General features: G+C 37.1%; 1 protein-coding gene across 3 annotated transcripts in view; it reads right to left on the bottom strand.

Annotated features, from left to right (window-relative positions):
- Positions 1-407: 407 nt before the first annotated feature.
- Positions 408-27,998, bottom strand: part of MRC1 (mannose receptor C-type 1) — a 172,453-nt gene continuing 144,862 nt past the window's right edge. For all 3 annotated transcript variants that reach the window (XM_082452741.1, XM_082452742.1, XM_082452743.1), the window contains 13 exons: positions 27,906-27,973; positions 26,529-26,629; positions 25,042-25,184; positions 24,541-24,655; positions 21,284-21,450; positions 18,384-18,486; positions 14,467-14,699; positions 12,101-12,266; positions 11,095-11,244; positions 5,748-5,861; positions 5,058-5,222; positions 3,833-3,874; positions 408-2,711 (listed from right to left, as the gene is read on the bottom strand). In XM_082452741.1, coding sequence (XP_082308867.1) covers positions 2,461-2,711; positions 3,833-3,874; positions 5,058-5,222; positions 5,748-5,861; positions 11,095-11,244; positions 12,101-12,266; positions 14,467-14,699; positions 18,384-18,486; positions 21,284-21,450; positions 24,541-24,655; positions 25,042-25,184; positions 26,529-26,629; positions 27,906-27,973 — 1,818 coding nt within the window. In that variant the 3' untranslated portion in view covers positions 408-2,460. The remainder of the gene's footprint in view (positions 2,712-3,832; positions 3,875-5,057; positions 5,223-5,747; positions 5,862-11,094; positions 11,245-12,100; positions 12,267-14,466; positions 14,700-18,383; positions 18,487-21,283; positions 21,451-24,540; positions 24,656-25,041; positions 25,185-26,528; positions 26,630-27,905; positions 27,974-27,998) is intronic.

The following is a 27,998-nucleotide window of genomic DNA, read 5'->3' as shown; positions in this document are numbered from 1 at the left end:
GAAAACAAGTGCAAAGCCACTGAGGAGAGCACTTAAACATTTAATCCCCAGAAAGAATTTCCGGTTAAAAAACAAAAACAGGGGCTTCCCTGGTGGCGCAGTGGTTAAGAATCCACCTGCCAATGTAGGGGACACGGGTTTGAGCCCTGGTCTGGGAAGATCCCACATGCTGCGAAGCAACTAAGCTCGTGCTCCGCAACTACTGAGCCTGCGCTCTACAGCCTGCGAGCCACAACTACTGAGCCCGTGTGCCACAACTACTGAAGCCTACGCACCTAGAGCCCGTGCTCCACAACAAGAGAAGCCACTGCAAAGAGAAGCCCGCGCACCCCAACAAAGAGTAGCTCCCGCTCGCCTCAACTAGAGAAAGCCCGCGTGCAGCAATGAAGACCCAACGCAGCCAAAAATAAATAAATAAAATAAATAAATTTATTTAAACAGAAACAAAAACAAATCAACTACAACAACCAAAACCAAAAAGAAATGCAAAAAAGCAAACAAAACAAAAACTGCTCTTCTCTGCTTTACAAAACTTCCCCCCCTCCAAAAAAAAATGCTTATTAATATGTTACTACTGAATTTGGGTACATATATAGATACAGATGACTTATCTATTTGATTGTATGTTTGAGTGGATAACGTGAGGGTGTGAAGCATAAAACTCAGCACCCTGCCGAATACAGTTTCTTGAAAGGATAAGACATTTAAGTCTGAGATATATGTTGCTTGAAGTCCAAAATATTTTCTGCAAAAACGCAGCTCTGAGTTATGATGAAAATGACTTGTGTAAAGAACTTGTAAATCGTGCCCACTCATACACTCCTCTTTCACAGTTCTAATTCTCTTCTGTATCTTTCTCTTGTATCTTAAAAGAAAAAAATATGTATATATGAAGATTTTTTTCAGTATAATTAACCACATTCTCCTTTGACACCATAGCCATTGTTTCCACTGGAACTTCCTCTAATGGAATATGTTGTGTTCTTACCAGGAAAATAAAAGCAATTTGTTTTCTATTGTCTGAAGCATGAGAGCTGTTTGTTCTCAGCAAGCTTTCCCACAATTGCCCACCTCTCTCATCCTGTTTCTTTCTACCTGTCACCTATCTAAGGTGGGGTATTGCAAACCTCACCTTACCTCCTACACAGTACACTACTTCTTAGTCCTTTCTGAATTACAGACTCTCTTGAAAATCTAGCTATTTTCTTCCCAGAAAGAAAAAAAAAAAAAAGCATAAACACAAATAGAGACATTTCGCATATAATTTGGGGGGCCTTCATAGACCCCTTAATGCCATCTAAGGAGTCCTGTTTAGGGACCTCAGGTAAGGAATTTCTGCCCGTGAGCAACCCCTTGGGAAAGGCAAGAATGAGCTGGGAGCATGGTACCTGTGTGAGATGTGACACCTCCAATGTATTTCACAATGTACATAAAGCTTTATCCAAGGCAAAACTTTTTAAGCAAAAAGGAATTGTTAAAGTGAGAAAATGATATTAGAGACCTAATTCCCAATAACAGTGCCTTTGATTGTTGAATTCTGAAATAAGTCAGTGTTACAGGGGAAAGATCCAGGGAAATTGGCCAAGTCATTATGGTAAAAAATTCATTTTATGCACAGTGTTTTAACAATCTTTTTTTTCCAAACAGATGAAGAGTTTAAAGAATTCCTCTACTAATAATATCATTTATTTTCAGAGTACAGTGAAGTGTAAAGTAAATGGATAAATAAATCTCAGTTAAAAGAAAATTTACACTTACCAAGATCACCAAAATACAAATCCATTAAAAATAGACCTTGTTTTTGATGTCTATTTCACATTATCTAAATACATCCAGTTATGCAAATTTACATTTTTATTTCACATCTTTGCATTCTTGATATACATAAAACAGGACAAAGAACACATATGCAGTATTCAGCCTGGAAAATCCTGCTTGGGGCAAACAAGATTCTCAGCTGCCTTATTCCTTCCGCACATGTAAAAATATAATTCTAAATCACTGGAGTAAAAATCAAGATCGGTATAAGAAAAAAAGTGACTAAATTTTTGTGTCACCTGTGGTTATTTGTACTTGGCTTTTAAAATGGTCGTCTAATTACTGAATAACTATTCAATGGGTAACAATTCTTTGGGCGCTCCTTAAATGATTTCAAGAAGCTTAGCTGGTTGTTTCTGGGGTTCTTGTAATCTGTATGCAGTTGACACTAGCTACACACCAATGCTGTATATTCACCGAAGATCTTTTTAAACATAGTAGTCAATGTTACTATCCCTCTTTTGTGAAAATATCTTGCCAGGCTAGAAAACGAACAATTATTTTTTCCATGAGGCAAAGGAAAAGGACAGACCAGTGTAATACGGTACTAATTTGAAAGGAAATAATCACATTGAATGAAAGACTTTACCATTTTAGTTATAATCTTATGAAATTCAGATATACCTAAATCACACCATGATTCTAGACGACTGCGTGTTCATTCTGTTCAATGTTGCCCATGAGATCTTTTGTATCACTAGTTCCTGGACTCGATCCACTGTTAAAATAGAGAGTGTTCTCAAAAGTGTCCTCTCGAGGGAAATGCACACGTCTTTTCTTATAAAAGAAATACGCAGCGAAGCCAGCACCCGTTATGATCAGGAGGATCACGATGACTACCGCTCCTGCCACGCTGGAAGATGGTTTGGAAGGGCCCATCTTCCTCGGGTCAGCTATGAATAAATAAACATATTAGGAAACGAGTCAAGGGGAGGCAGAGAGTAGAATGCTATGGAAACAATACAACTTTCTTCTTAGGAAAACTAAAATCCATAAATTTTCTTTCCAGTGACATTTGCCAAACAGAATGCAGGACATGAAAACAGAAGTCCATGTGACACAGAAGATTATTTTACAGATTATGTTAAGATGATTATGCAATTGCAAGAATATTTCATGTATCTATGTAGCCCTGAACTAGTATAATGTTTTATTTTATTTTATTTATTTTTTGTGTGTGTGTTCATGTGACCCTTATTTTATTTAATAATGGCCCCAAAGCCCAAGAGTAGTGACGCTGGCAACTCCAATATGCCTAAGAGAAGCCATAAAGTGTTTCCTTTAAGTGAAAAGGTAAAAGTTCTCAACTTAATAAGGAAAGAAAAAAAAGTTTGCTGAGGTTGCTGAGATCTACAGTGGGAATGAATCTTCCATCTACGAAATTGTGAAACAGTAAGAAAGTTGTGCTAGTTTTACAGTTGTGCCTCAAACTGCAAAAGCTACGACCACGGTGCAATATTTTAAAATTTTAAAATATTTACATCTGTTTCAAAATAATTCGGGAAAAAAGAAAGTGAGTGGTGGAAATTTGAACACATGAGTATTAGTTCACAAACAGCACTTATGAAGTTAATAAGGGGGCTTTAGGCAAGCTATAAATCTCACTCTGAGTTTTTTTAGCAGCAAACAACATGAGTGAAAGAGGATCAGTTCCTTATTCAAGCTGTCCATAAAATTAAAATTTAAAACATTGCTTAAAAAAAAAAAAGAAAAGAAAAAAATCACAGGATTCCTAAGAGAAATTTCCTCCATGGGTTCTCATAGGGCACCCCTTTGTAACAGAGCAATCAATGTCCTCAGTAAGATCTATAAAAACACCCACCTGCCTCCAAGGCCTGCTTTTCTAGGGCATCATTTAAGGAAGGTCGATGTCACAATGACAAAGGCTAGTATAGCTCAAGAAATGCGACTGAGCGTGCAGGGCGGGTAGGAAGGGATTATTGTGGTTTTTAAAACAAACAAATTTGATTGATATATTACTAATATGGAAATTAAAATTTCAAAATGGTTTTACCTTTTGTTGTAATTAATGTATGAGTAGGTTCAGCATCAACAACTGTTTGTAAAATAAGAAAATAATTAAATACTGTTTGTAAAATAAGAAAATAATTAAATACTTATTAAAAACCCATAATAATTGCATGTAGATAGTGAGCATTATTTGGTTTACAAATACATCAAATCATCCATGTTGGATTTATGGTGATATATGATATAGACAGACAATAAATAGATGATAGATAGATAGATAGATAGATGACGGATGATTGACTGATAGATAAAATCTGCTTATTTGCATAGATAGATTGATCTATCTATCTATCCTATAACAGCATCCTATAGCTGCATGATGAGTTTGAATACATTGGAAGATCTGAAAATATGATCTCCCCAGTTGCATTTGAGCCACTGATACTCACCCTCAAAATCTACCCAATCTACCCATAAATAATATATCGTAGGCTAGCAGTTTTGAAAATGGCTCACTGAAGCATAAGGTATTACAAGGCATTTGAATGAAAAATAAAATAAGATTCCAACATTGCACCAAAGGGTGTGGTATCTTAGAACAGACCTTTCAAAGAATGAAGAACTATGCAATTCTAAAATAAAATAAAATCTACTGGGGATGGAGTGTTAATTTATCCAACTCATTTATTTAAATCTCTTATCTAATTTATAATTTTGTCTCTTGGGAAAGATATTACATGAAGTAGAATGGCATAAAACATTATGGATGTCCAGAGAGTATCACAGCATGGGCATATAATATTATTAATTCCCCCAGCCCCTGTCCTGACATGGTCTGTCATTCAATCTCAGAAGGAAACTTAATTGGTCTTACGTGATTTATTCCTTAATAAATTCTCATTCCTCCCCACCGTCCACTCTGGTTTGGCCAGGGTAAGTATTTCACCCCTTTTTCTCTCACGCCATAGGGCTGGCTCTCCAAACTGCTCACAACTTCGCAAATCCATATGCATGGATATCCCATTATAAATGTATTGATATACCAAAATCATTATGTCAGTTAAGCAGAAAGAGAGTGCTTTGTGCTCACTCAAAACTGCAGACAGCAACTGATCACCACGGCAGATTGGATTTCTCACTTATAAGGAGGGAGAGGTTGCAAGGAACCTGTAATCGCATTATATTGATAATTACACACCTGATATCTTAATATTTGAAAGAGATGGGAGCCTGGAAACACACATACCATAGGACAAATTCTAACTCACATTTTGGCCTTTTACAAATGTATCCTTTGTAGGAAGAACAGTGAATATTACTCCAAAATCCAGAAGATGCATATAAAGCGACACAATCATTTCTTTCACCAGAGGGATCTCCTGTTTTCCAGTTGACAAAGGAGAGTGGGTTGTTGTTTATCCATAGCCACATTCCTGATTATCAGAGAAAGTCAATAAAAATAGAAGTTAAAAATAACTTGCCTTAAAATAAATTCAACTTATTCATGTAAAATTTCTAAGCATGTTATTTTATACCGCAATCAACAGTTGTTTACAACCAAACTTTTCACAGGCAAGATAATAGTAACTAGTTGTTACAAGGAAACTGAGAATGTGTTTCTCATGTAGTTTTAGTTGAAAATTTATTCCTAATTAGTATAAATATGTAAACTTATCTTCCCCTGATTGTTTTTTTCCTGGCAAAAGATAGAAAATATGTTTTAAAACTTCTTCAACTTAGCTACAGTAGATATTCTTTAATTAACAACTTTCAAGACAGCCTAATATGTGAGTCATTTAAATTTTCACTTCTTACCTCAAATGAAAATATGAGTCTGAATTTTCAAACTCTTCACAAATTAATCATTACTTAAGGCAAGACTTTCTAGGACTGAAAACTTCTTTTACCTACAACATTTTGAAATGTTTGTGATTCAATAATCATGCTGCAAAAATTACCTTCAACATTTCTATACAATCCTATCCAAAAGTTGGCTTTGCTTTGAAGTGGCTCAACTCGATATGACAGGAAACTCGATTCAGCAGCACTTTCAATGGTAACCAGAGAGGAACCTGCAGAGTACAAAAGAATAAATATGATGGCAGTATATTTAAGTAGTTGAAAATATTTTTATAATGATGATAGTATTGATATTAAGAGCAATAAAAATCATCCCACTATCTCCACTTAAGGAGAAGAATTTCAAAGAGTGGCCATTTGGCTTCTAAGAATTTGTTTCCATTCTGAAAATATTATTTTTTAAGCATCATTTGTGTACAAGCACTTAATGACTCACTGCAGGATATACAAAGATGAGTAGGACAGAATGTTTAAGAAGGTTATGGTTCAGTGGGTAGTAATGAGTTGAGAGTATAAAGAAATGTATTAGGAGAATATTTGTTTTAGGGGAAGCAACTAAACGGGAGCATGGAGGACACAGAATTTAAGATACATCTTAAATTCTGTGTCCTCCATGCTCCCGTTTAGTTGCTTGGATGTTGCTTGGATGGACAAATAAGGATGTTTTATAATGATTAAAGTTTTAATTCATCAAGAAGATATGACAAATATAGACATATATGCACCGAACAATAAAGCCTCGAAATACATGAAGCAAAAACTGACAAAGTAGACTTCTCCTGACTCAGAATTTAAAGTAAAAACTCATAGGGAGTTTTAAAACTCCCTGTGGCAACATAGAAGCCTCCTGAAATTCCCTTCTCCCACATACACACCAGTGAACACCTACACCTGGAGCAATTCTCTCAGTAAAATCCAGAAACTCAGTGACTCCTACATATAGGGCAACTGAGAAAACACAAACATCTAAATGAGTAGGAAAGGCTGAGACACACTCTCTTCATAAACCCCACCCATGGCACAGTGCCGTATAATCAGGAGGGAGCCCCTAATTGCCAGCTTCTCCCTGAATAGAGAAGGGTTTCAACCATACATCTAGCACCCCAAATTTTTAGGCTCCTGTTCCTCTATTTGAAGGAATAGGCGCCCCAAATGCCTAACTCTGGAAGCTAATGGGGTTTGAAGCCACGAGACCCACAGGACCACAGAAAACAAAGCAGCAGTTCTTAATGGACACCAAACACTTGGCATGGCTATTCTCCCAGGGCTCAGCTAAGAGGGAACAGATAAAAATGCCCATCTCTCAGTCTTTCCCTAGAAGGGGACTGACTGCATACTTTACAACCTGCTGCCTGGGGGGTCCAGCTGCTAATTTGCATGCAGCAAGGGGCTAGCTGTGAACCTCCTGGGGGAGCTGGTGGGCCCTTCTGCCACCTTCTTCCTCCGACTTGCTGCAATGATAAAATCAGGTCACCAACAGGTCTCTGGAAGGAGCTTAGACACACACCTGGCTTATATACTCTCCCAGGTGCTGCCTGAGGGGCCAGCTTCTAATCAGTCTGCTTTTATGTGTTAACTGTGATCCTCTCCTTTGGGATGTCATCAGGTATTGGCACACCCTCAACCACTGGGAGCCACTAAAAACAAAGACGACAGCTTGTATAACCACAAAGTTTTGAGTGACAAACAGGAACTTGGGCTGGATTGACTGATGAGGTTCATCTCCCACACAAGACCACTCTCAAGACTGGGAGAGGTGTCTCTTTTATCTAATGTGCAGAAACCAACACAGAGAGTCAAGGAAAATAAAGAAAAAGCAAAATATTTTCCAAGCAAAAGAACAAGATACATCTCTAAACTGATATTAATAAAACAGACACAAGTTATTTACCCAATAGAGAGTTCAGAGTAACAGCTATCAAGATACTCAATGAGGTCAGGAAAGTAATGCATGAACAAAATAAGAATTTGAACAAAGAGAGAGAAAATATTAAAAAGTACCAAAGAGAAATCACAAAGCTGAAGAACACAATAACTTAAATGAAAAGTTCAATAGAGGTGTTCGACAGCAGACTAGAAAACTGGAAGAAAGAAACAGTAAACTCAAAGAAAGGGCAGTCAAATATATCCTGAGAAGCAAAAAGAAAAAAAGAATCAAAAAGAGGCAAGCTAGCTTAAAGGACTTATGAGACAACAGCAAGAGGATCAATCTACACATTATAGGAATTCAAGGAGAAGAGAGAGATGGGGGCAGAAAGCTTATTCAAGGAACTAATGGCTGATAATTTCCCTAACCTTGGGGAAAGAAACAGACATCTAGATCCAGGAAGCATAAGGAGTACCAAATATAATGAATATAAAGAGACAAACATTGAGACACATTATATTAAATTGTCAAAAATTAAAGACAAAGAGAGATTCTTAAAAACAGCAAAAGAAAAGCAACTTGTTACATAAAAGGGAACCCTTGTAAGACAAAACAAATTTTTCAGGAGAAACTTTGCAGGCTGGAAGGGAGTGAGAAGATATATTTAAAGTGCTTAGAGATAAAAGCTTCCAACCAAGAATACTCTACCTAGCAAAACTGTCATTCAGAATTAAATGAGAGATAAAGAGTTTTCCAGACAAACAAAAGCTGAAAGAGTTCATCACCAATAGACCAGCCTTATAAGAAATGTCAAGGGGAATTCTTCAAGCTAAAATGAAAGGACACTAATTAGTAATATGAAAATATTTGAAAATATAAAAATGGTAAATGTATAGGAAAATCCAGAATATTCTGATATTATAATGGTAGTAAGTAAATCACCTATAACTGTTGTATAAAGGTTAAAAGACAAAATTATTAAAAATAACTATAAATACAGTAATTTGTTAATGTATACACAATATAAAAAGATGTAAATTGTGACATCAAAAATATAAAAGGTCAGGGGAATGTAAAAATACAGACCGTTTGCATACATTCAAAGTTAAGTTGTTATCAGCTTTAAATACACTGTTATAACTATAAGATGTTTCACGTAATCTTCACAATAACCACACAACAAAACCTATAGTAGATACACAAAATAAAAGGAAAAGAATCTAAGTAATACTACTGAGAAACCATCAAATCACAAAGGAAGTGAGCAGAGAGGAAGAAAGGAACAAAGGAAGGTCAGGACAGACAGAAAACAATTAACAAAATGGCAATATTAAGTGCATACCTACCAAAAATTTCTATAAATATAAATGGACTAAATTCTCCAATCAAAAAACATAGAGTGGCTTAATAGATTAAAAAAGAAAAAGAAAAAGAAAAAGAAAAACAAGGCAACTATATGCTGTCTACAAGAGACTCATTCCAACTTTAGGACATACATAGGCTTAAAGTGAAGGGATTAAAAAAAATTATTCCATGCAAATGGTGTTGAGAAAACTAGACAGCCACATGCAATAGAATACAACTGGTCCACTATCTAACACTATACAGAAAAATCAACTCAAAATGCTTAAAGACTTGAATGAAAAACCTGAAATCATAAAAATCCTAGAAGAAAACACAGGCAATAAACTCCTCGACATTAATCTTTTTGTATTTGACACTAACAGCAAAGGGAAAAAAAGCAAAAATAAACAAATGGGATTACATCAACCTAAAAAGGTTCTGCATAGCAAAGGAAACCACCAGCAAAATGAAAATGCAACCTCCTGAATGGGAGAAAATTTCTGCAAACCACATGTCTTAATAGAGGTTTAATATCTAAAATATACAAGGAACTTATACAACTCAATAGCAAAAAAATAACCCAATTCAAAAAATGAGCAAAGGACCTGAATAGATTTTTTTTTCCAAAGAAGACTTACAAATGGCTAAGAAGTACATGAAAAGGTGCTCAACATCACTAATCATCAGGGAAATGCAAATCAAAACCGCAATGAGATATCACCTCACACTTGTTTAGGCTAGCTATTATTAAAAAGATAAGAGATAACAAATGATGCAGAGGATGAAGAGAAAAGGGAACCCTGCTAGTGTGAATGTAAATCGGTACAGCCCTTTTGGAAAACAGTGAGGAGGTTCCTCAAAAAATTAAAAATAGAACTACCATATGATCCAGCAATCCCACTTCTTGGTATATATCCAAAGGAAATGAAATCACTATCTCGAAAAGATAGCTGCACTCCATGTTCATTGCAGCATTATTTATTATAGCCAAGACATGGAAACAACCTAAGTGTCCATCAACAGATGAATGATTAAGAAAATGTAGTATGTATATACAATGGAATATTATTCAGCCTTTAAAAAGAGGGAAATTCTGCCATTTGCAACAGCATTGATTAACCTGGAGGGCATTATTCTAAGGAAATAAACCAGACAGAGACAGACAAGTACTACATGATATTACTTATAGGTGGAATTTAAAAGTCAAACTCACAGAAACAGAGGGTAGAATGGTGGTTGTCAGGGAGTTGGGGGGTGGGAGAAATAGAGAGATGCTGGTAAAAGGGTACAAACTTTCAGTTATATGATGAATAAGGTCTTAGGATCTAATGTTTAATATAGTGACTACAGTTGATAATACTGTATGGTATCACTGAAATTTGCTAAGAGATTAGAATTTAAGTGTTCCCACCTTAAAAAAAAAAAGGTAAATATGTGACGTGATGGTCATGTTAACTTGACGGTTAGGAATCCTTTCCCAACAAATATGTGTATCAAATCATCATCTCTTACACTTTAAATGTATTACAATTTTATGTCAACTACACCTCAATAAAACTGAAGAAAAAAACTAAACATAAAAGTAAAAAGAAGTGAAAACTCCAGACTGACTTTTGAATGAACCTGAAGGAAATCAGCATGTAACCCTTGCTCGCCACTGTTGAATGAAGAGCCCTGACTTAGGGCATAATCAAAATTTAGTCACAAAGTAATTCAGTGAAGTATTCAGTGGGATTTAATTAAGTAGATTTTTTAATGCACCCCGAAAAGTTCACTTTATTTGACATTTTTATTTCAGGAGGGAAATTGTTCATCTATGTCATGTCACTTGAGTTTTGTTTCGTATTTATTCACAAAGATAACCAGATCTAAATGCTTTTCTATTCATGGGAAAGCAAAATGGCTCCTGGGCACTTGTGAAGCCTGAGCCGATCAGTGATAAAAGATGAACACAACACTCTGAATAATAATCCTAACAATTTAGAATATTAGGGCAGAAAGACTTGTTCAGCGAGTCACTGCTTTCTGCCAGAATTCTTTCACCTTTTGAGGCTACAATGTTAGAAATTACATTTGGGGGGCATGATGTTGACCTTTCTGTTACAATATAAATTATTAAGACAAAGAAACAGGTATCTTTACTTTCCTTAGGTTTTTAATATACAGTGTTACTAGTATCCTGGTAATCTAAATAGATGATTGTGGGATTTTCTGACGGTAAATGTGGCACTTACCCATTCGAAGACATTCCAGAGAAGCTTGGCCCCAGTTCCTTGTATATGAAGACTCGATATAGTAGCAGTGACCATGGAAAGGAATCCACGCTGTGTGCTCTGACTCGGGGCATCTACCAGGCAGCTGTGGAGGTTCAGTGGCAGGGATTTCTGTTAATAAAAAGACATTTCAAATAAAGTAAGACCTGAAGTTTCTTTAGTAAATAGAATAATATATCAGCCATTAAGGAAATTTTCATCGCCTATCATTACTTTTTTTAAGCCCTAACCATTTGGATATGCCATTTCTATTATTGAGTATTCTTTTTACTTTATCATTTTTTTTCATTTAAAATGTATTTCCATAGTAGGTACTATGGTATAACAGCGGTCAATCACAGTCATAATTAAGCATGTAGATATATAGATACCTACGAAGACGTTAATAAGTTCCCCTAAAAGGTCAACCAGAAATAATTTGCAAAGGCAGTCTTCCTTCTAGACACTTTTCCTTTTCTAGGATCCTAGCCCCTATAAAACCTTCTTAGCTATGACTGACATTGATGTTATAACTAAATGGTATAGGGAGAATTCTAGGACTTTACCACTGTCGGACTCTATAACTGTATTCTAGGACTGTATCACTGTAATATCACTGACTCTGATGAACCTACACATATTCTGATAAAATTATTTTGATATAGCTGTGCTGTCTACATCAAAAGTAATCATCATTTCCTGAGGACTCTGACATCATAGATTCAGAGGCCTATCCCAATAATAAAAATTCAGAAACGTATAAAGAGGAAATAAGCTCTAGCAATGAAGAAAATTTTCTCTCTCTGTTATTTTGATCTATGTATATTTGTTTATTGCCAGGTCAGTCTTTGGTTAGGTGAAGGAATATGTTTTATCTTATCCTTAAGCTACCCCAAAACATGTGACTGTTTAAGAATATCAACTGTGGCTTGTATTAGCTTATTGAGAAAATTTCAAATCCCTTGATTGTTTTTGTGGATTCAATTACCGTCTGATCTTTTGCAGAGAAAATAAAAACTTTCATTGCAATGTGCTGTCTTCCAATAGCCGTCAAGATCCATATAAACACACGCTGACTTCAGTCTGGGCTCATCAGTGGCCCAATTAGTGTACCTCACCCTCCATTTATCGGTCCAAACATATTCATTATTGGTCTGCAAGAACAAAAACAACCATTAACATGGAGCCTGGCTTCGTTTAGAAAATACCAAAAGAACCCAGCAAGGAGTAAAAAGTATATTTAAGACTGTGATTTGACAAAGAATCTTCAACATTTGGGAATAAAAAGAACATTATAAATTATTTCTACCAACTCAAATTCAGGAAATGCAGCCTTTTTTTAAGAAAAAACTACGTCTTCAAGCTCCCCATGAAGACATCTCTGGAAGCTATTCTGAAAAACACAGACTTAAAAACCTATGTCTTATTCTAGAAAACTCTCTTTATTTGCAGGCCCTCAGTGCAAAAGAGGGGTTTTACCTTCGGAACAAATAAAACACATATTATATTATCATTGAAATGATAATAAAAACTAAGTCATTTTCATTGAACTCATGGACCCCTGAGAGAAACACTTATCTCTTCTAATCTTCTTACTGTTTGGCTGTTGAAACAGGGCCAACGACAAATGACTTATGCAAGGTGACATGGGTGGATTAGAGAGAAGCCTAGGTCTCTTACCTTCCAGTTAGGTGGTCTTTCAACCAAAATGAATCTGATGGCATCTTTTAAAGATAATTGTTTTATTCAATTTGCATACTTCTTATTAAATTTATTTGGGCAAATTTATGGTCACATACAAATTAATTGACAACATCAAAAAGATTACTTATCAATAATGTTCTTTTGACAGTCTAAAAGAAATTTTACAGGTAAAGCCTCACGATAGATGCTGTATAACTTTAGTCAGAGATAAGTGAATTTTTAAACCATTCAAACAGCTGTCCCCTTTTTAACTGCATTTTTTAATTTACCAAAGCAATTACCAAAGATTTAATGACAAAATCAAAAGCATGCATTATCTCAAGTTAGAATTTTGTAGTATTCTACCATATTTAATCAAATAATACTGGCATAATCATTAACTCCATAGATGTAATAAATATAACAGTATTGTTTTAGTTATAAATGTTGGGATAATGGAAAGCTATTTAATCTTTCTAACAATAAATAAAAGCCTATTTTAAACTCGTAAGAGAATTGGGACCATATTTGTGAGAAGAAAATATATGAATTATCAAGAGAATTAGTTACTAAAAATAGATTCAACATAGAAGTAAAAATGCCGTGCTTAAGTTTAAACACAGAAATCATTGTTTAACTACTTACTTTTAAATGTTCACTAACCTACTTAGGAAATACTCATTGCAAGAAGTGTAAATGTTGATCTCTGCATCATGGTAGAAGAAGTTCTACAAAGTCTGGCACCAGTCTACTTTCCAGCTATATCCCCTTATCTCCTTTTATTTCTTCTTGGTACTCCTTCCTTATGAGCCACCATCCTAGACCACATCTATAAAGTTTGACTTTCTCCAAGAAGCCCTGTTGGTCCTCTCCCCTTGCACAAATGATCACTTTTCTCTCCTCTCCCAGCACTTTGTGTATACCTCTCTTTGACACTCCATTATCTCTTAATTACTTGTTGACATCTCTATTTATTGTACTAGGAAGTTTGCTGATTGACTAGTTAGATGGATGTATGGATGGATGGAGGATAGATGGATCCCCTGGCATCAGAGAAGACTCATTTTAGGAAAATTTTGGCAACTCCCACACCGCTCTTAGTTCTGTGCCTCAACCCTCACTCTACACCATCTTTTGCCAACCTTCCTTCTCTGTTATGGAATACAGGGAATTGACCGCAATGAAATCTGTCACACACGATGGAAGCTGCACAGCTTCAGAACAGACAGCAACTCTAGAACGACTTTTCACAAAAAATAAGGAATATCCTCATCGCCCAGTAACTATGCCCCTGACGCTTTATTAATTCCTATGGCATAGTTGTAATCATGACACTAGAAAGAAATAAGTTAATAAATAAAACTGTTTAGATGCAGAACTTAATTTTCGTATTCAAAATATACAGTAACACTGTATATTAAAAACCTAAGGAAAGTAACAATAATAATATCACTTAGGTAAGTCTTAGTTTGATTTCTGACATAACATCACTAACTTGCTAGATCCTTCCACTGGGTCCTAGAGAGATTGGGTCTTGTACATGTCAGTATCATTTCCAAAGCCCAGCAGGTTTTTACACACAACAAGTATTCAACAGAATGAACAGAACAGAATCATATTCAATCACAATTTATCAATCATGTCAAGTCGCACATGTTTCCAGCATCTTACCAAGTTACTGTTCAGGGCGATCCACACAGGTTCATTCAGGGTTTGCATCTGCATCCATGCAAATGCATTACTATAGGGATGTAGAATGCTAGCAATCAGGGAAGTGTGAAGCTTGCAATAATCATCTGCTTCATGCCACTGCAGCTTTAATTTCATGAGTGAATAGCTACTTTCGCCGTATTTAATAAAGCCATCTGTTGGAATTGTTGTTGGAGACCTAGGCAAGGAAGGGTCTGGAATAAAACATTATTTCCATTAATATTAAACATTACCTGAGTGCCATCAGTACATGACTTCTATACCTCATACATCCTAAAAAGAATCTGAACAGCACAATTCAAACCGTCAGGTGTTAAACATATTTTCATGAGCCATTTCACACCAGAACACACAGTTCTATTTTTTAATCAGTATGCCTGATTGAATTAAGTCATTTCCAAACTCTATTTAGAATATTAAGGTAAATACAGGATCAAGTTTCTAAACTATAAAACCAAAAAGACTTGCAAATACTATGAGATCTAGTATCTGGATGAAAGACACGCCACAGTTTAATCCTATAAATTAAAGAACATCTATCATCCTGTCAACACGAATCTTTTTTTTTTTTTCCATATTGGTCAAATTTTAAGGTCAAGAACAGTCTTCCTCTCCTTCCCTTCCCCCCCGACCCTGTTCCATTCCACCCATGAATTTGCATCTATTTGTATCTATTTGACTTCACCTGTGAATCACGTACCTTCAAGAAATTGGTTTATGCTCTGGAATGAAGCCATATAACAGTTCCCACTTCATTTAACCTTGATCTCAGGATCAAGCTTTAATCTTATGATGATTTCCCATGTGAACGCCATATCTTATCCAAACTGAAGCCTTTGCAAGCTGGCGTCACTCTGGCTTTCTGATCTTTCCTCCTCAATCTCTCAGCATGCGTTTCTAATAACTACTCTAGACCTACCCATACTTTGGGCCACTTACTGTCAAGACCCAAAAAATCTTGTTTCTGGGCGCCTTATAGCTGATGCCTTAGGGCAGAACAGAGGTCAGCGGATGACAGCCAGAGGGTGAAATCTAGCCTGTTGTCTGTTTTTGTAGCCCATGAGTTTTTAAATGGTTGGGGAAAAACAAACAATGAAAAATATTTTGTGACATGTAAACAATACATGAAATTCAAATCTGTGTCCATAAATAAAGTTTCAGTGGAACTCGGCCATGTTCATTTGTTTACGTACTGTCTATGATTGTCTGTGATCACAGCAGAGTTAAGTCATTGCAACAAAAACTTTATGGTCTACAAAGCCTGCAATATTTATAATCTGTCTCTTACAGAAAAAGGTTGCCAACCCCTGGTCTAGGGTCCTAGATGTCCCTGCCTACCGATGCTGTCTTGGCCAATTCTCCAACCTGTTCCACTGTACACCAACCCAACCCACCATGTGCCTTGTTCTGTCACTCCAAGAATGCCAGACTTTCTTTTGAAGACTCTGGTAAGGCAACAATTTTAATTCAGCAAGGAGGGCAGCCTTCCCTTTCTTCTGCTGTTGCTGCCACCGTGTGTTGATAGAATAGCATTAAACCAAGAGACCCAGCCCCGGATCCTTCCATGTTACAGCCGGTAGGAAGTAGAGTCTCATCATTTCCCAGCTTGGAGAGAGCTGGGTTTGTCTTAACAAGACAGGAAAAGTTTTGGACTGCTAAAAGTGGCCAATGAAGCCTGAGATAAAGCTTTAAGAAGCTTCACCAAAGGCTATATGCAGCCAGGAAATTAGCTCATTTATCCAATTAGCTTGTTTATTAAAACACTCAGAAAAAATTATAAGGAAAAACTGAATTACTGAGAGGTTATTTTCAGGTGGTTAGATTTTGGGTAATTTTTTCTCTTTATGCTTTTCTGTATTTTCTAAAATTTCATCAAGGGACATGTGTTTCATCAAGGGATTGTTTTTAAGTGTTTTATATTCATATGTATTCATTCATGTTTTTATTTATGTATCTTTATATATTTACATGAATTCATATATACTCATTCATACATACTCATATATATGAATAAAAACAACACTGTTTTATTTCTTATTTATTTAATTTTATTTTTGGCCACGCTGCACAGATTGCGGGATCTTAGTTCCCCAACCAGGGATCAAACCCAGGCCCCGGCAGTGAAAGCCCTGAGTCCTAACCACTGGACCACCAGGGACTGCCTGAAAACAACACTGTTTTAAAAAAATACTGAACACACATTCTTTGTTGAAATTTTAGAAAATATAGAAAAGCATAAAAATGAGAAAAAAATTACTTAGAATCTAACCACCTCAATATTTTAGTGTTTCCTCATAATTGTTATAGAGAGATATATATAGATGTATAGACATATTATATATAATATAAATGCAAATATATATACATAGAGAGAGAGCATTAGAAAGAGACAGTTTTTGACAAATGAAGAAAAATACAATAGTACAATGAAGGAACTAAAGGTCTTAATCCCACGATGCAAACATATCCACTATTCCTACTTTGATGCATTTCCATGGGCTTCTTGTTCTTTTTTTTTAAGGGGGTTCAAAGTGTTTTTTGCATCATCAGTAGTCTATAAAATTTCATATTCTGCCTTTTTCACGTTAACACGGTCAACCTTTCCCGAAACCTAAGTCATTAAAAATTGTCAAAATATCTTTTGTCAGCAGCAAATATTCTATCCCTTGCGTTTACAGGAAGAAGAAAAAGAATTTTAAACAAGTGTAGGAATCATCATTCCCTCCTGGAAGGGGACTCCCTTCTTTCCCCAAAGATTGGAAGCACAGATGCATTACCAGTGGCCTAAGATTCTGGTGCTCGAAGGGTGTAGCAGAGAGAGAAAGGCGGCATGGCCTGGACCTTCTTTTGGATCAATAGGAGGTTAGAATTCCTGCCGGACTTTGCAGTCATCTGAAAATATCTTCAGTGATTTTCAGTCATTGTCATGAATTGATATCAGTTCCCTGATTCCCCAGAAAGTATAGAAAAATTTGTTAGATCCGGGAGATCAAGTAGCTTCTAATTCAAGCTCCTCTGAGAGCTCTGCTCAGGGTGACCGCAACCCACCTCATCTTCAACCCTCATCTCTAATCTATCTTTTATTTTCTGAACCTCTTCTTATGTAGCCAAACGTTTCTATTCTAATTTCACTCAAAACTAAAATGCACACGACCATAATCTTGATTCTTGGTCGATATCCACATATCTGTTTTATTTTCCTTGCACCATAGTTATTAGGCTTCCTAAGATGAAAAAAGGACCACAAATAAGACATCTACATTTTTAGAGACACAGAATACATAACAAGTAATGAGGCATATAGGGTGTTTTGGGGCAATGGTTCTCAAATTACACAAATTGAAGTGAGGTATCCCTACTCTGACATTTTTTTTTTTAAGGTTGAGGTAAGCAAACATCTCAAATTTCTAACAAAATTAGAAAAAGTTTCAACCTCTAGTTTAATCTGTGCAAACCTTCTGGTAATGGATGAGGGGGCACATTCATGAATAAATTACAGAAAATATCCTTCTTGTCTGTCACAGTCATCCATGGATGAAAGAGAGAATCAAATAAACATGTTGATGGGGACTTCCCTGGTGGTCCAGTGATTAAGACTCCGTGCTTCCACTGCAGGGGGCGCAGGTTCGATCCTTCATCGGGGAACTAATATCCCACATGCCACATGGCATGGCCCCCAAAAATTTTTAATTATTTAATTTAAAAAAATTTTTAAAAACAACGCGTTGATGTGCAAGGGAAGGGTCACTTTTTTAAAACAAAACTTAATTTTTTTAGAGCAGTTTAAGGCTCACAGCAAAATTGAGAAGAATGTCACTTTTTAAAAAGTACGGAAAAACCCCACCTCTTACAGCCCAGCGAGGTCCGGTAGGACTTACCGGGGAGTGTCTGGCATACGTAACCTCGCTTACTGTCACAGGTGTCATCCATCCATTTTCCTGCATCCCTTGACTTCCCTCCGATAATAAGAACACAGTCAGCCTGTATATTCATGGAGAAGAAAAAAAAAAGCCAAACGTGGATCGATAATTATTTAAACCAATTCATTAATAAGCAAAAAAAAAAATCCTTTATCCCTAACCTCCAACTTTTAGGATAGTCCTAATTCATTTACAGCATGTTTAATTCATCCCTACTTTCCACGCAACTGGCCAACTTCCATGCAGATCCCTCACTGAACCCTTGCTATTTTAATTGAAAATTAAGCAGAGTTGGATAAATTTTGGCGCTGGTTCTGAGAAACGCTGCTGTCAGAAATCTCATTAATTCCCTGAAAGCTACCACAGCTTTCACCAGGGCCAGAGTCGTATTCTCAGCCTCCAGCCTCAGTATCCCATGACCCTCAACTATCAGGAACCCCTAACCGTACATTTCAAAGATTCTCTGCTCAGCCCCATCTCCCTTCTTAGCTATTCTTACCTTTCATTATCCTGGCTCAGCATCTCCGCTCTAAACCAGGAAACCTACACAGAACAAGCATGTTTCCACTACACAATGCATGTGAACATTTCTCTCCCACTCTCTTTATCAAACTATATTTAACCCTCTTCATTTTACAAGTCCTGAAATTGTAACAACACAATATATGTGTTTTGATTCCAGTTTTGTGGAATACAAACTTTATATTTTTACACACGCTAAGAAAAAAATCTAGGAATAAAACCAACAAAACTTAACAGTGTTTTTTTTTTTCCTGGAAGGTGAGTTTACACATATTGTTTGTTTCTGTTGTTTCTCCTTTTCATTATGTTCTAAAAACAAAAAACTTGCGCAACAATGAATTTTTTTGTTTTAAATGAAATTTACCACTCATCCACGAAATCTTTCTAAGCAGACCTTATCTCACTCCAGTCTACTTTTCAGCCCTCATTTATGTAATAAGGATTGAAAGAATTTCTCCCCAGAAAGTCACTTACCCACAACCAGAATATATCTACCCTACACATAGCTACCAAACTAATTATCATAAAGATGCCACCTTGATGCGATGCTTTTTCTGCTCAAACCTTTTTTTTTTGCTGCCTATCTGACAAAGTCCAAACTCTTTCTTAGGGCATCTAAATTTCTCTGAATTCTGCTTTCCACGTTCTAAAGTTGACGCCTACTTCTTTTCTGCATGAAACTCCTACTATATCTAAAGCTCTTTACTTCCGCCCAAACCCATCTTGTGCCTTCTTCTTAAAGACTTTATTCACCTTTCCCACTTAACGCGACCTTCCCCATCCTCTTGCCATGATCCCCTAATCATGATGTTTTAAACTTCTTGGGAAGAAGACTCACAGATGATTCTTCTTCACATGCCCTCTTTCCATCAAATGAAGAGCTCCACAGAAACGTGCTGCCTGATTAGATCACTACATCCCATAGGAAGTTTCTTTCCTCCTAACTACTATCATGCTTTATAGCTGATCTTCTCATTACACACTTTCATTTTGTTCCTGTCGTCTTTCTTGTAGAAGACTTGGGATCTAGCTTAGGTATAAGCTTCTTCAAGGTAAGAATAAAATCTTATGTGCCTTTATGTATTCCACAATGCCTAGTATGGTGTTTAACACCGATTAGTTGGCTTCAATGATATAAGATTAAAAATAGTGAAATAAAGAAGCAATTGTCATGTACCACAATGTTGATTGCAGCTCTATTTACAACAGCCAGGACACGGAAGCAACCTAAGTGTCCATCGACAGACGAATGGATAAAGAAGATGCGGCACATATATACAATGGAATATTACTCAGCCATAAAAAGAAACGAAATTGAGTTATTTGTAGTGAGGTAGATGGACCTAGAGTCTGTCATACAGAGTGAAGTAAGTCAGAAAGAGAAAAACAAATACCGTATGCTAACACATATATATGGAATGTACAAAAAAAAACGGTCATGAAGAACCTAGGGGCAGGACGGGAACAAAGACACAGATCTACTAGAGAATGGACTTGAGGACATGGGGAGGGGAAGGGTAAGCTGGGACGAAGTGAGAGAGTGGCATGGACATATATACACTACCAAATGTAAAATGGATAGCTAGTGGGAAGCAGCCGCACAGCACAGGGAGATCAGCTCGGTGCTTTGTGACCACCTAGAGGGGTGGGATAGGGAGGGTGGGAGGGAGACGCAAGAGAGAGGAGATATGGGGATACATGTATATGTATAGCTGATTCACTTTGGTATACAGCAGAAACTAACACACCATTGTAAAGCAATTATACTCCAATAAAGATGTTTAAATAAATAAATAAATAAATAAAAAATTTTTTAAATTTTAAAAAAAAGAAGCAATTGTCTGTCTCTTAGGTTAATGCACTTAGCACCTAGCAGAGTGTTTGACACATAGTAAGCACTCTGCAAACAGTAGCTCAATCATGATGATGATGATGGCGACGATAACTTCAGAAGCAGTAGGAGCTTGCAGAACTGCACCCCAAATACTACAACAGTTTCAAGAGTTTAGGGGCAGCTGATGCAAAGAACATTGCTAACTCTGGGTTCAAGTGCACACGCTGAGTACAACATGCGCCCATACTGGAGCTGGCTTTCCCTATCCCTCACTACTACCACCATCTAGGTCCTCCCACCCCCAACCCAAAGACGAAGAGTTCTTAACTGAATGTGTACCCCTTCCTTCAAGGCTGGCTCAGTCTGAAACGGTTAAAATGTGCAAGAATGAATCAGAGCAAGGAGTACTCTGGCAGAATTTTTCACAGAAGATCAACCACTAATATGTTGACCTGAAGCCAACCGAGAGTGGAGGGAGAGGTGACCTGAAAGTGATACTTACATCTTCATAAGAAAGACTGCTCCTCCTCCCACCAGGGTAACCTTTCCCCCAGTTTGTGTAATGAACTCCTCGTCCATCCGTCCAGAGGAAGGTGTGCTCTGAATTGACATCATTCAGCCCGGTCCAGATGTTAAAAGTGGAGTTCTTCATATGATATGTAAGGAATGCTGAAAGAAAGTTTCACAAGATAATTGTGAACTTTGAGGGGAAAGACTCCAATATCAAAGATACTCAGAATACATTAATTTACAAATACCGAGCCTGTGATCAATGTCTTTATTATCATTTAAAAGCACTTACCATGAAAACAAACACATTCTAACCTGAGCAGCATGTTAGCACTTCAGCTTTGGACTTTGAAAAGTTCCTCATAATAAAAGTCTAGGTTTTACCTGGGTCACTGCAGATAGTTGCACAGGCTGTGCCCTACCCAAGGACACTGGGGTGCTGGGGAGGCTGAAGTCCACCCTATGCCCCACTCTCCTTTTTATACACCCAGATCTGGGTTGTGGCTGCCTACCATCCTGCAGGAAGAGGCACATTTTTCTGATTCACGCCCGGTCATCCTGTGAGTGAGCAGGTGTCCTGTGTCTATAGATAAGATAACCTGATTATACTGGGGTGGCCAAAAAGTTCGTTCGGGTTCTTCCATAAGATGTTATGGAAGAACCCGAACGAACTTTTTGGCCAACATAATAATAACTAGGGGCCAAAGAGAGCTCTTGATCTAAAAAAAGTTCTGAAACTAAAAACTATTTGTCAAAACGAAAACGCATTAGGCTGTCAAATGATCACCACCTTGGACTGCCAAACCAAAAGAGCTACCCAACTGGAACTCCTGCGGGGCAGCCAGTTCCTAGGGGTCAGCGGCCATCCACGTCCACTGCGCATGCTTGGACCCAGGCGGCATCCTGGTGCTAAGTGCTCACATCACTGGGAGAGAAATTCAGAGAAAGCAGGACAAATATGGCCTCTTGCCTCTTTATCAACTCTGTGGCAGAGAGGATGGTGGCAAATACCCAGAAACTGCAAAAGGCTTAAATGTACACGTTCCCCATCCGTTCTCCAGCAGCCCATCCCCATGCCTGCCACACCACGGCAGCTGCCTTCTGAGGCCAGCAACCTCACCTGCCAGGAGCTGTGGACACCAAGGACACTAGATGGACACCGAGTGAATGAGCACGGACTCTACGGGACAATTTCCAAACTCTGCTTAAACACGACTCCTGAATGCAAATAGGAAACCAAATGACTAAGCACTTGGGTTACTAATAGAAAATGTAAAATAGAAAGAAGGCCACAGAGATTATCTGTTTATTCATGAACAAACAGTTCCGCAGAAGGGTCATTGCTGCGTGCTTACTCTTCGGCAGAGTAATAGACGCCACTACACTGCTCAGAGATTTGCTTATTTCTCAATTAACTCAAAGTAAAAAAGAAAAGAAAAGAAAAGAAATTTCTTATAATATTTTTCAGAAAGAAAAGAGCATGGGTAGATATTTACTTTGTTTTCTTATTTATTTCCTAAATAAGATCATAACTCTTGCCATATCCCCAACTTGAAATGAAATGTGGAAAAGCTCTACCTGCCAATATTTCAACACTGACTTGTTTTCTGCCAAGAACCACAAAAAGAATTCAACAGTGTGTGCCTGTGTTGCCAGGAATAATGTTAGTTTATCTGAAAATTGTTCCCTTCTGCACATCTCTGTGACCCAGGTTCTAATTTTGTTATGGTAAGAATCAGCTCTTTGTGGTTAAGAGAGGGAATCAATTATTGTGTTTCTCTGCTGGGTAGCTAAGCCCAGAATGTGGTAGACCAGTCAGAGAAATGTGAGTATTATATTCCTGAATTTTTTTTATTGTGTGCTATGGTTTGACACTTTTCTTCCAGTGTCTGGCAAGCTGCTGAACTTGTCAAAGGTTCTCAGTGAAAGCTTGGTTGATTTACTGTAGAACGTGTTCCAAGAAAGCACATGGTAGCATTTAGGGAGTGAAATTAACATTTAGGAGAGTGCCACACAGCGTTCCAAGGTCTCTCTTCTTTCTTATCTTTTTTGAGGTATATCATTTTTTTCCAGTAAATGATTTTGGAAGTCAAAGAACCTCAGAACCAAAAGGGAACTTAGAAATCATCCAGTCTACATCTTTCCCCAACGACATCACATAAATTCCTACACACAACAAATATGTATTGAGCAACTTCCATGCTACATACCAATCAACATATGTGACTCTGCAGCACCCATTTCAGTACTTTCCAACAAAAGCATTTTCACAGCCCTTTAAAAAAACTCACGAAGCATCCCATCCAATTAGTTCTAATTGTTAGAATAACCTCCTAATTTTGAGCCTGAATTTGTTTCCCTGTAACTGCCACTCATGGGTTCTAAGTCTTCCTTCTTGAGTGGGACGATCCTTCAAAGTTCACATCCTCTTTTCCAGGCTGTGAAACCTACAGTCTTTCAAACCGTCCTCACTCGCTGCTGGCTGTGGTTTCCAAACCTTCATCAGTTTAGCTGCTGTCGTCTGAAAGGCCCGCAGTTGGTCAACATCATTTTTAAAGTAACTAATTTAACCTAATATCTACTTCAAGTAAGGTGGCCCCAAAAAGACCATGTGAAAGGGGTCAAGTACCTTTCTCTTGACCACAGTATAATGAATTTTACAACTTGCTATATGGAGATGGTGTGTTTCTTCATCCTGTTCTTCAAAGCTCTGGCTTATCCCTATATTTTATCAATTTTTTTTCTCAATTTGTTCCAAGTTCATATTGAAAAATTAGTTTTATTGCATTATAAATTCTATATCAAGTGACAAGAAGAGCAGTACATGGAAAATGAGCAATTTTTAATTTTATTCCTGGAACTACTCTTCTTCTTTGACTCTTTGGTGAGAAAACTGGTTTGGCAGAAACAGATGGAATTGAAGCTGGAAGACCCAGTTTGATTCCCAGTCCTACCCCTTACTCTCTAAGCTCCCTGATCTAAGTCTCCCTGAACACATTTCCTCATTCACAAGGGACTAATGATTCCTGCTTCACAGACTTGTTATGAAAATGGAAAGGCAATTTACATGTAAAACGCTCAGCATAAGGCCTACAACTAGTAAAATAGCTCCCAATATGTGCTTGCTTTCCCTTCCTAGTCTTTACTCTGGAACACCAAAAAGTCATTTACTATAAGCAACATTCTACCATTTTAGGGAAAAAAGTTACATATTTATTCGCATCACTGACTGTAAAACGGCCCACACACCTTGCTCTTTTTCATTGTGTATGGACGCCAGATTTCCTCCAAATCCTATGCAAGCTTTTCGTGCCTCTTGCCAATTTTTTCTTTCTTCTTCAACAAATCCAAAGATTTTGAAACACTCGGATGGAAGGAGAAAAAAATCATAGGGATTACGTAAAGATAACAGTATTTGCTCTAAAGAAATCAAAGTGATCCATGAAGATTAGAGCTAAATACACATTCGCTCACAACCAAATAGAAATGCAAAAAATTGTTAGTTTTATTACCCATCAGCTTTCTTTGCAAAGTTTTTTCTCCCTTGGGACAAAGGGCACAACTATTTGGGTAATACCGCCAAGTCTACTATCAATTCCCACAGAGAATTTAACATGGAATTTCCACGTATTCTTGCCTAAAATATTTTAAAGTGACGAGGCAAGCAAACATTAACTTGAAGCTGAAAGATTTGCATTGCCACTCTCCACACTAGTCAGCGACATGACTACAACTAAGTTTCCTTAGTACCTTGTAATTATAAAAATTCCAACCTTCCTTACAACCTCCTGGGACCGAGGGTGTAGTAGGGAGAGCCGTGGCATTGATACTACTGTTATGGCGTTGACAAATGAAGGCATTTGGAGAACCACAGTTAATGTCATTCCAGAACCCTGACAAAGAACAGAATAGTTAAATTAGATTTACACACTTAAAAACACTGTTTTTTAAAAACACTTTTTTGAAAACACTTTTTTTTAAAAACACCTTTGTATTGAAGTACAGTTGATTTACAATGTTGTGTTAGTTTTGGGTGTAAAGCACAGTGACTCAGTTATATATATCAGATTCTTTTCCATTATAGGTTATTACAAGATATTGAATACAGTTTTCTGTGCCATACAGTAGGTCCTTGTGGTTTATCTATTTTATATATAGGAGTTAAAAACACTTTTTAAAATGTATTTAGTTTATAATAGCCAAGACATGGAAGCAACCTAAATGTCCATCAACAGAGGAATGGACAAAGGAGTTGTGGTACATATATACAATGGAATATTACTCAGCCATGAAAAAGAATAAAATAATGCCATTTGCAGCAAACTGGATGGACCTAGAGACTGTCATACTGAGTAAAATAAGTCAGGCAGAGAAAGAGAAATATCATACGATACTGTTTATATGCAGAATCTAAAAAAAAAAATGATACAAACAAACTTATTTACAAAACAGAAACAGACTCACAGACTTAGAAAATGAACTTATGGTTACCAGGGGGGAAGGGGGAGGGGGATAGTTAGCGGGTTTGGTATTGATATGTACATACTGCTATATTTAAAATAAATAACCAACAAGGAAAAAAAAGATAATAAAAAGCTTACCCCCCCAAAAAAATAAAAATGTGTTTATATTTTATAAGGATTCTCAAAAATGGTTTATACTACAAACATCATTTTTACACAAGAGACAAGAAAGATCTATGTGACACCCTTTTGCGCTTTCACTTAAATAAATAATAGTTCAACTTCATAGAGAGTTTACTATGAGCAAAGCACATACCAGATGTTGCAGGTTATTATCTAAATAGCCAGTAATTGCTAATAATAATAATCTAATAAACTTTATATATGAAGCACTTGCTTAGTGTTTTCGATGTATTATCTCCTTAATCTTCTCGACAACTGATACATTCTGTTATTATTCCCATTTTACAGATAAAGACATAGAGATAAAGGAGATAGATAAACATTCTGGATATTTTCCTCATTCAGAACATGAAAAAATGTTTCATAAAATGAGAAGAAGTGAGAAGATTGTGTCATTTAATTAGAGTAAATGTTAAGCATCCATTCTCCTTACAAATTGAACAGTTATGTTGCTAAAATTAGAATTCTCCTTCATTCTCTCTCCTTTTCTTGTCTGATTTAAGCACACAACTTGCTACTTTTAGCCTAAGGATGTAGCAAATGACACATCACACCACAAGCCAGATTCAAGGAGATTGTGATCTTGTCTACCTGAATTTGAATACATGGTTACACAGTTTTCATCATCATTTGCAAAATTGGGTTCACCTGTGGCCCAAGCCACATAATCCACTTTGCTTCCGTCCATCCAACTGGAAAAGAAAATTCAGCCATTTAGCAAAAATCCAATCAGAAGAGTTGGCTACAGCCTAGTGGTGGGAACAGGCAAGTCAATCAAGATGAAGACAGCACAGCATCCGAAGCAAAGAGAAGAGAGGTTTCTAGAGAGAGCAGCTGGAAACCCCCAGAGGTCATCGGTGCTCCCCGGGGCACTGAGATCTCCTGCAGTAACTGGATGCCTGGCTAGTCTGCCTTCTTTTCTCTCCCTGGAAGAAGTACTTTTAGTCTTGATGTGAGAGAAGAAATGGAGATCCCAGTTACCCTGGAAGTGGACCAGAAGTAAACATCCTCCCATAGGACTTCTTAGGCATGAGTCCCACAAAACAAAACCACCCACAGAGAGACGGAGAATACAGAGTTTCTCATTGGGCCTGTTCTCTGATTTTCATGTTTACTCTGGTTTCTCCTAAGGTAGGTGAGCCAATACTCATTTTCATAAATTACGGAAATTCGGGGGCCGTTCATTAGCTGGAAGGAGACCAGGAGATCATCGAATTCGACCCTCTCATTTGGGGGGTGGTTAAAATAGATGCTTGTCCAAAGGAGCATCAGACATTTCTGATCTTTAAAAATAATGAGGGTGAGTTTGGGTCCTTCCTGCCAAAAATGGCAATAGCGGTCACATGGAACATATGTGGTTAATACATCTACGCAGGAGCCAGGAAGACATACTTGCTCTTCAAACTTAGAAGAACATGGGTACTAATGAACAAGGAAAGAAACCCCCCAAAATGTACTAATTTCCTCCCTCCTGCAGCTTTTGCTGGCCCCTGAACCTAATGAAAAACAGTACAGTCATTCCTTTGAAGGGAAAGCATTTCAGGCAGTTGAAAGAATACTTCAAAGCAGTGCTCCGAAAGCAGCAAGTGGGGCAACATGAAAGGCCCCTTTGGTTCTAGGCACCAAGGACAGTCCAAATGGGAATAATTTTTCAAATAAATTCAATATTCATATCTGTATAATACATCTTCCTAGCAGACGATTTACTAACAGTTGATGACCTCCTGAAACAAAGGGAGGTGACATTTTGCAAGGTTCAATCAGAGTCTGAGTTGTTTGAGATTTATAATGTCGAAATATTTAACAGGATTTTTAAAAATTGGTTTTTGTTTTAAAGATGTTTTGTAGACTGAGAGCCCAGCAGGATTTTTTTTACATTCATTCAGCAGAACCAAAGTCTGAAAATCACTTTTTGTTGCCCGTCAGAGCACTGCCCTAAGCAAAGTTGTTTTATTTTGATTTACTCACGTAAATTTTTTATCCAAGCTGATCAATAAACCAATAAAATATGCTGGCTGTGCATCATTCCTGTTTACCTAGAACATGGAAGTTTACATATAG

Source organism: Balaenoptera physalus (assembly GCF_965194825.1).
Source record: "Balaenoptera physalus genome assembly, chromosome: 2".
Classification (NCBI taxonomy): Eukaryota; Metazoa; Chordata; class Mammalia; order Artiodactyla; family Balaenopteridae; genus Balaenoptera; species Balaenoptera physalus.
Note: the sequence above shows the minus strand (reverse complement) of the source record. Positions and strands in the feature narration are given on the sequence as shown.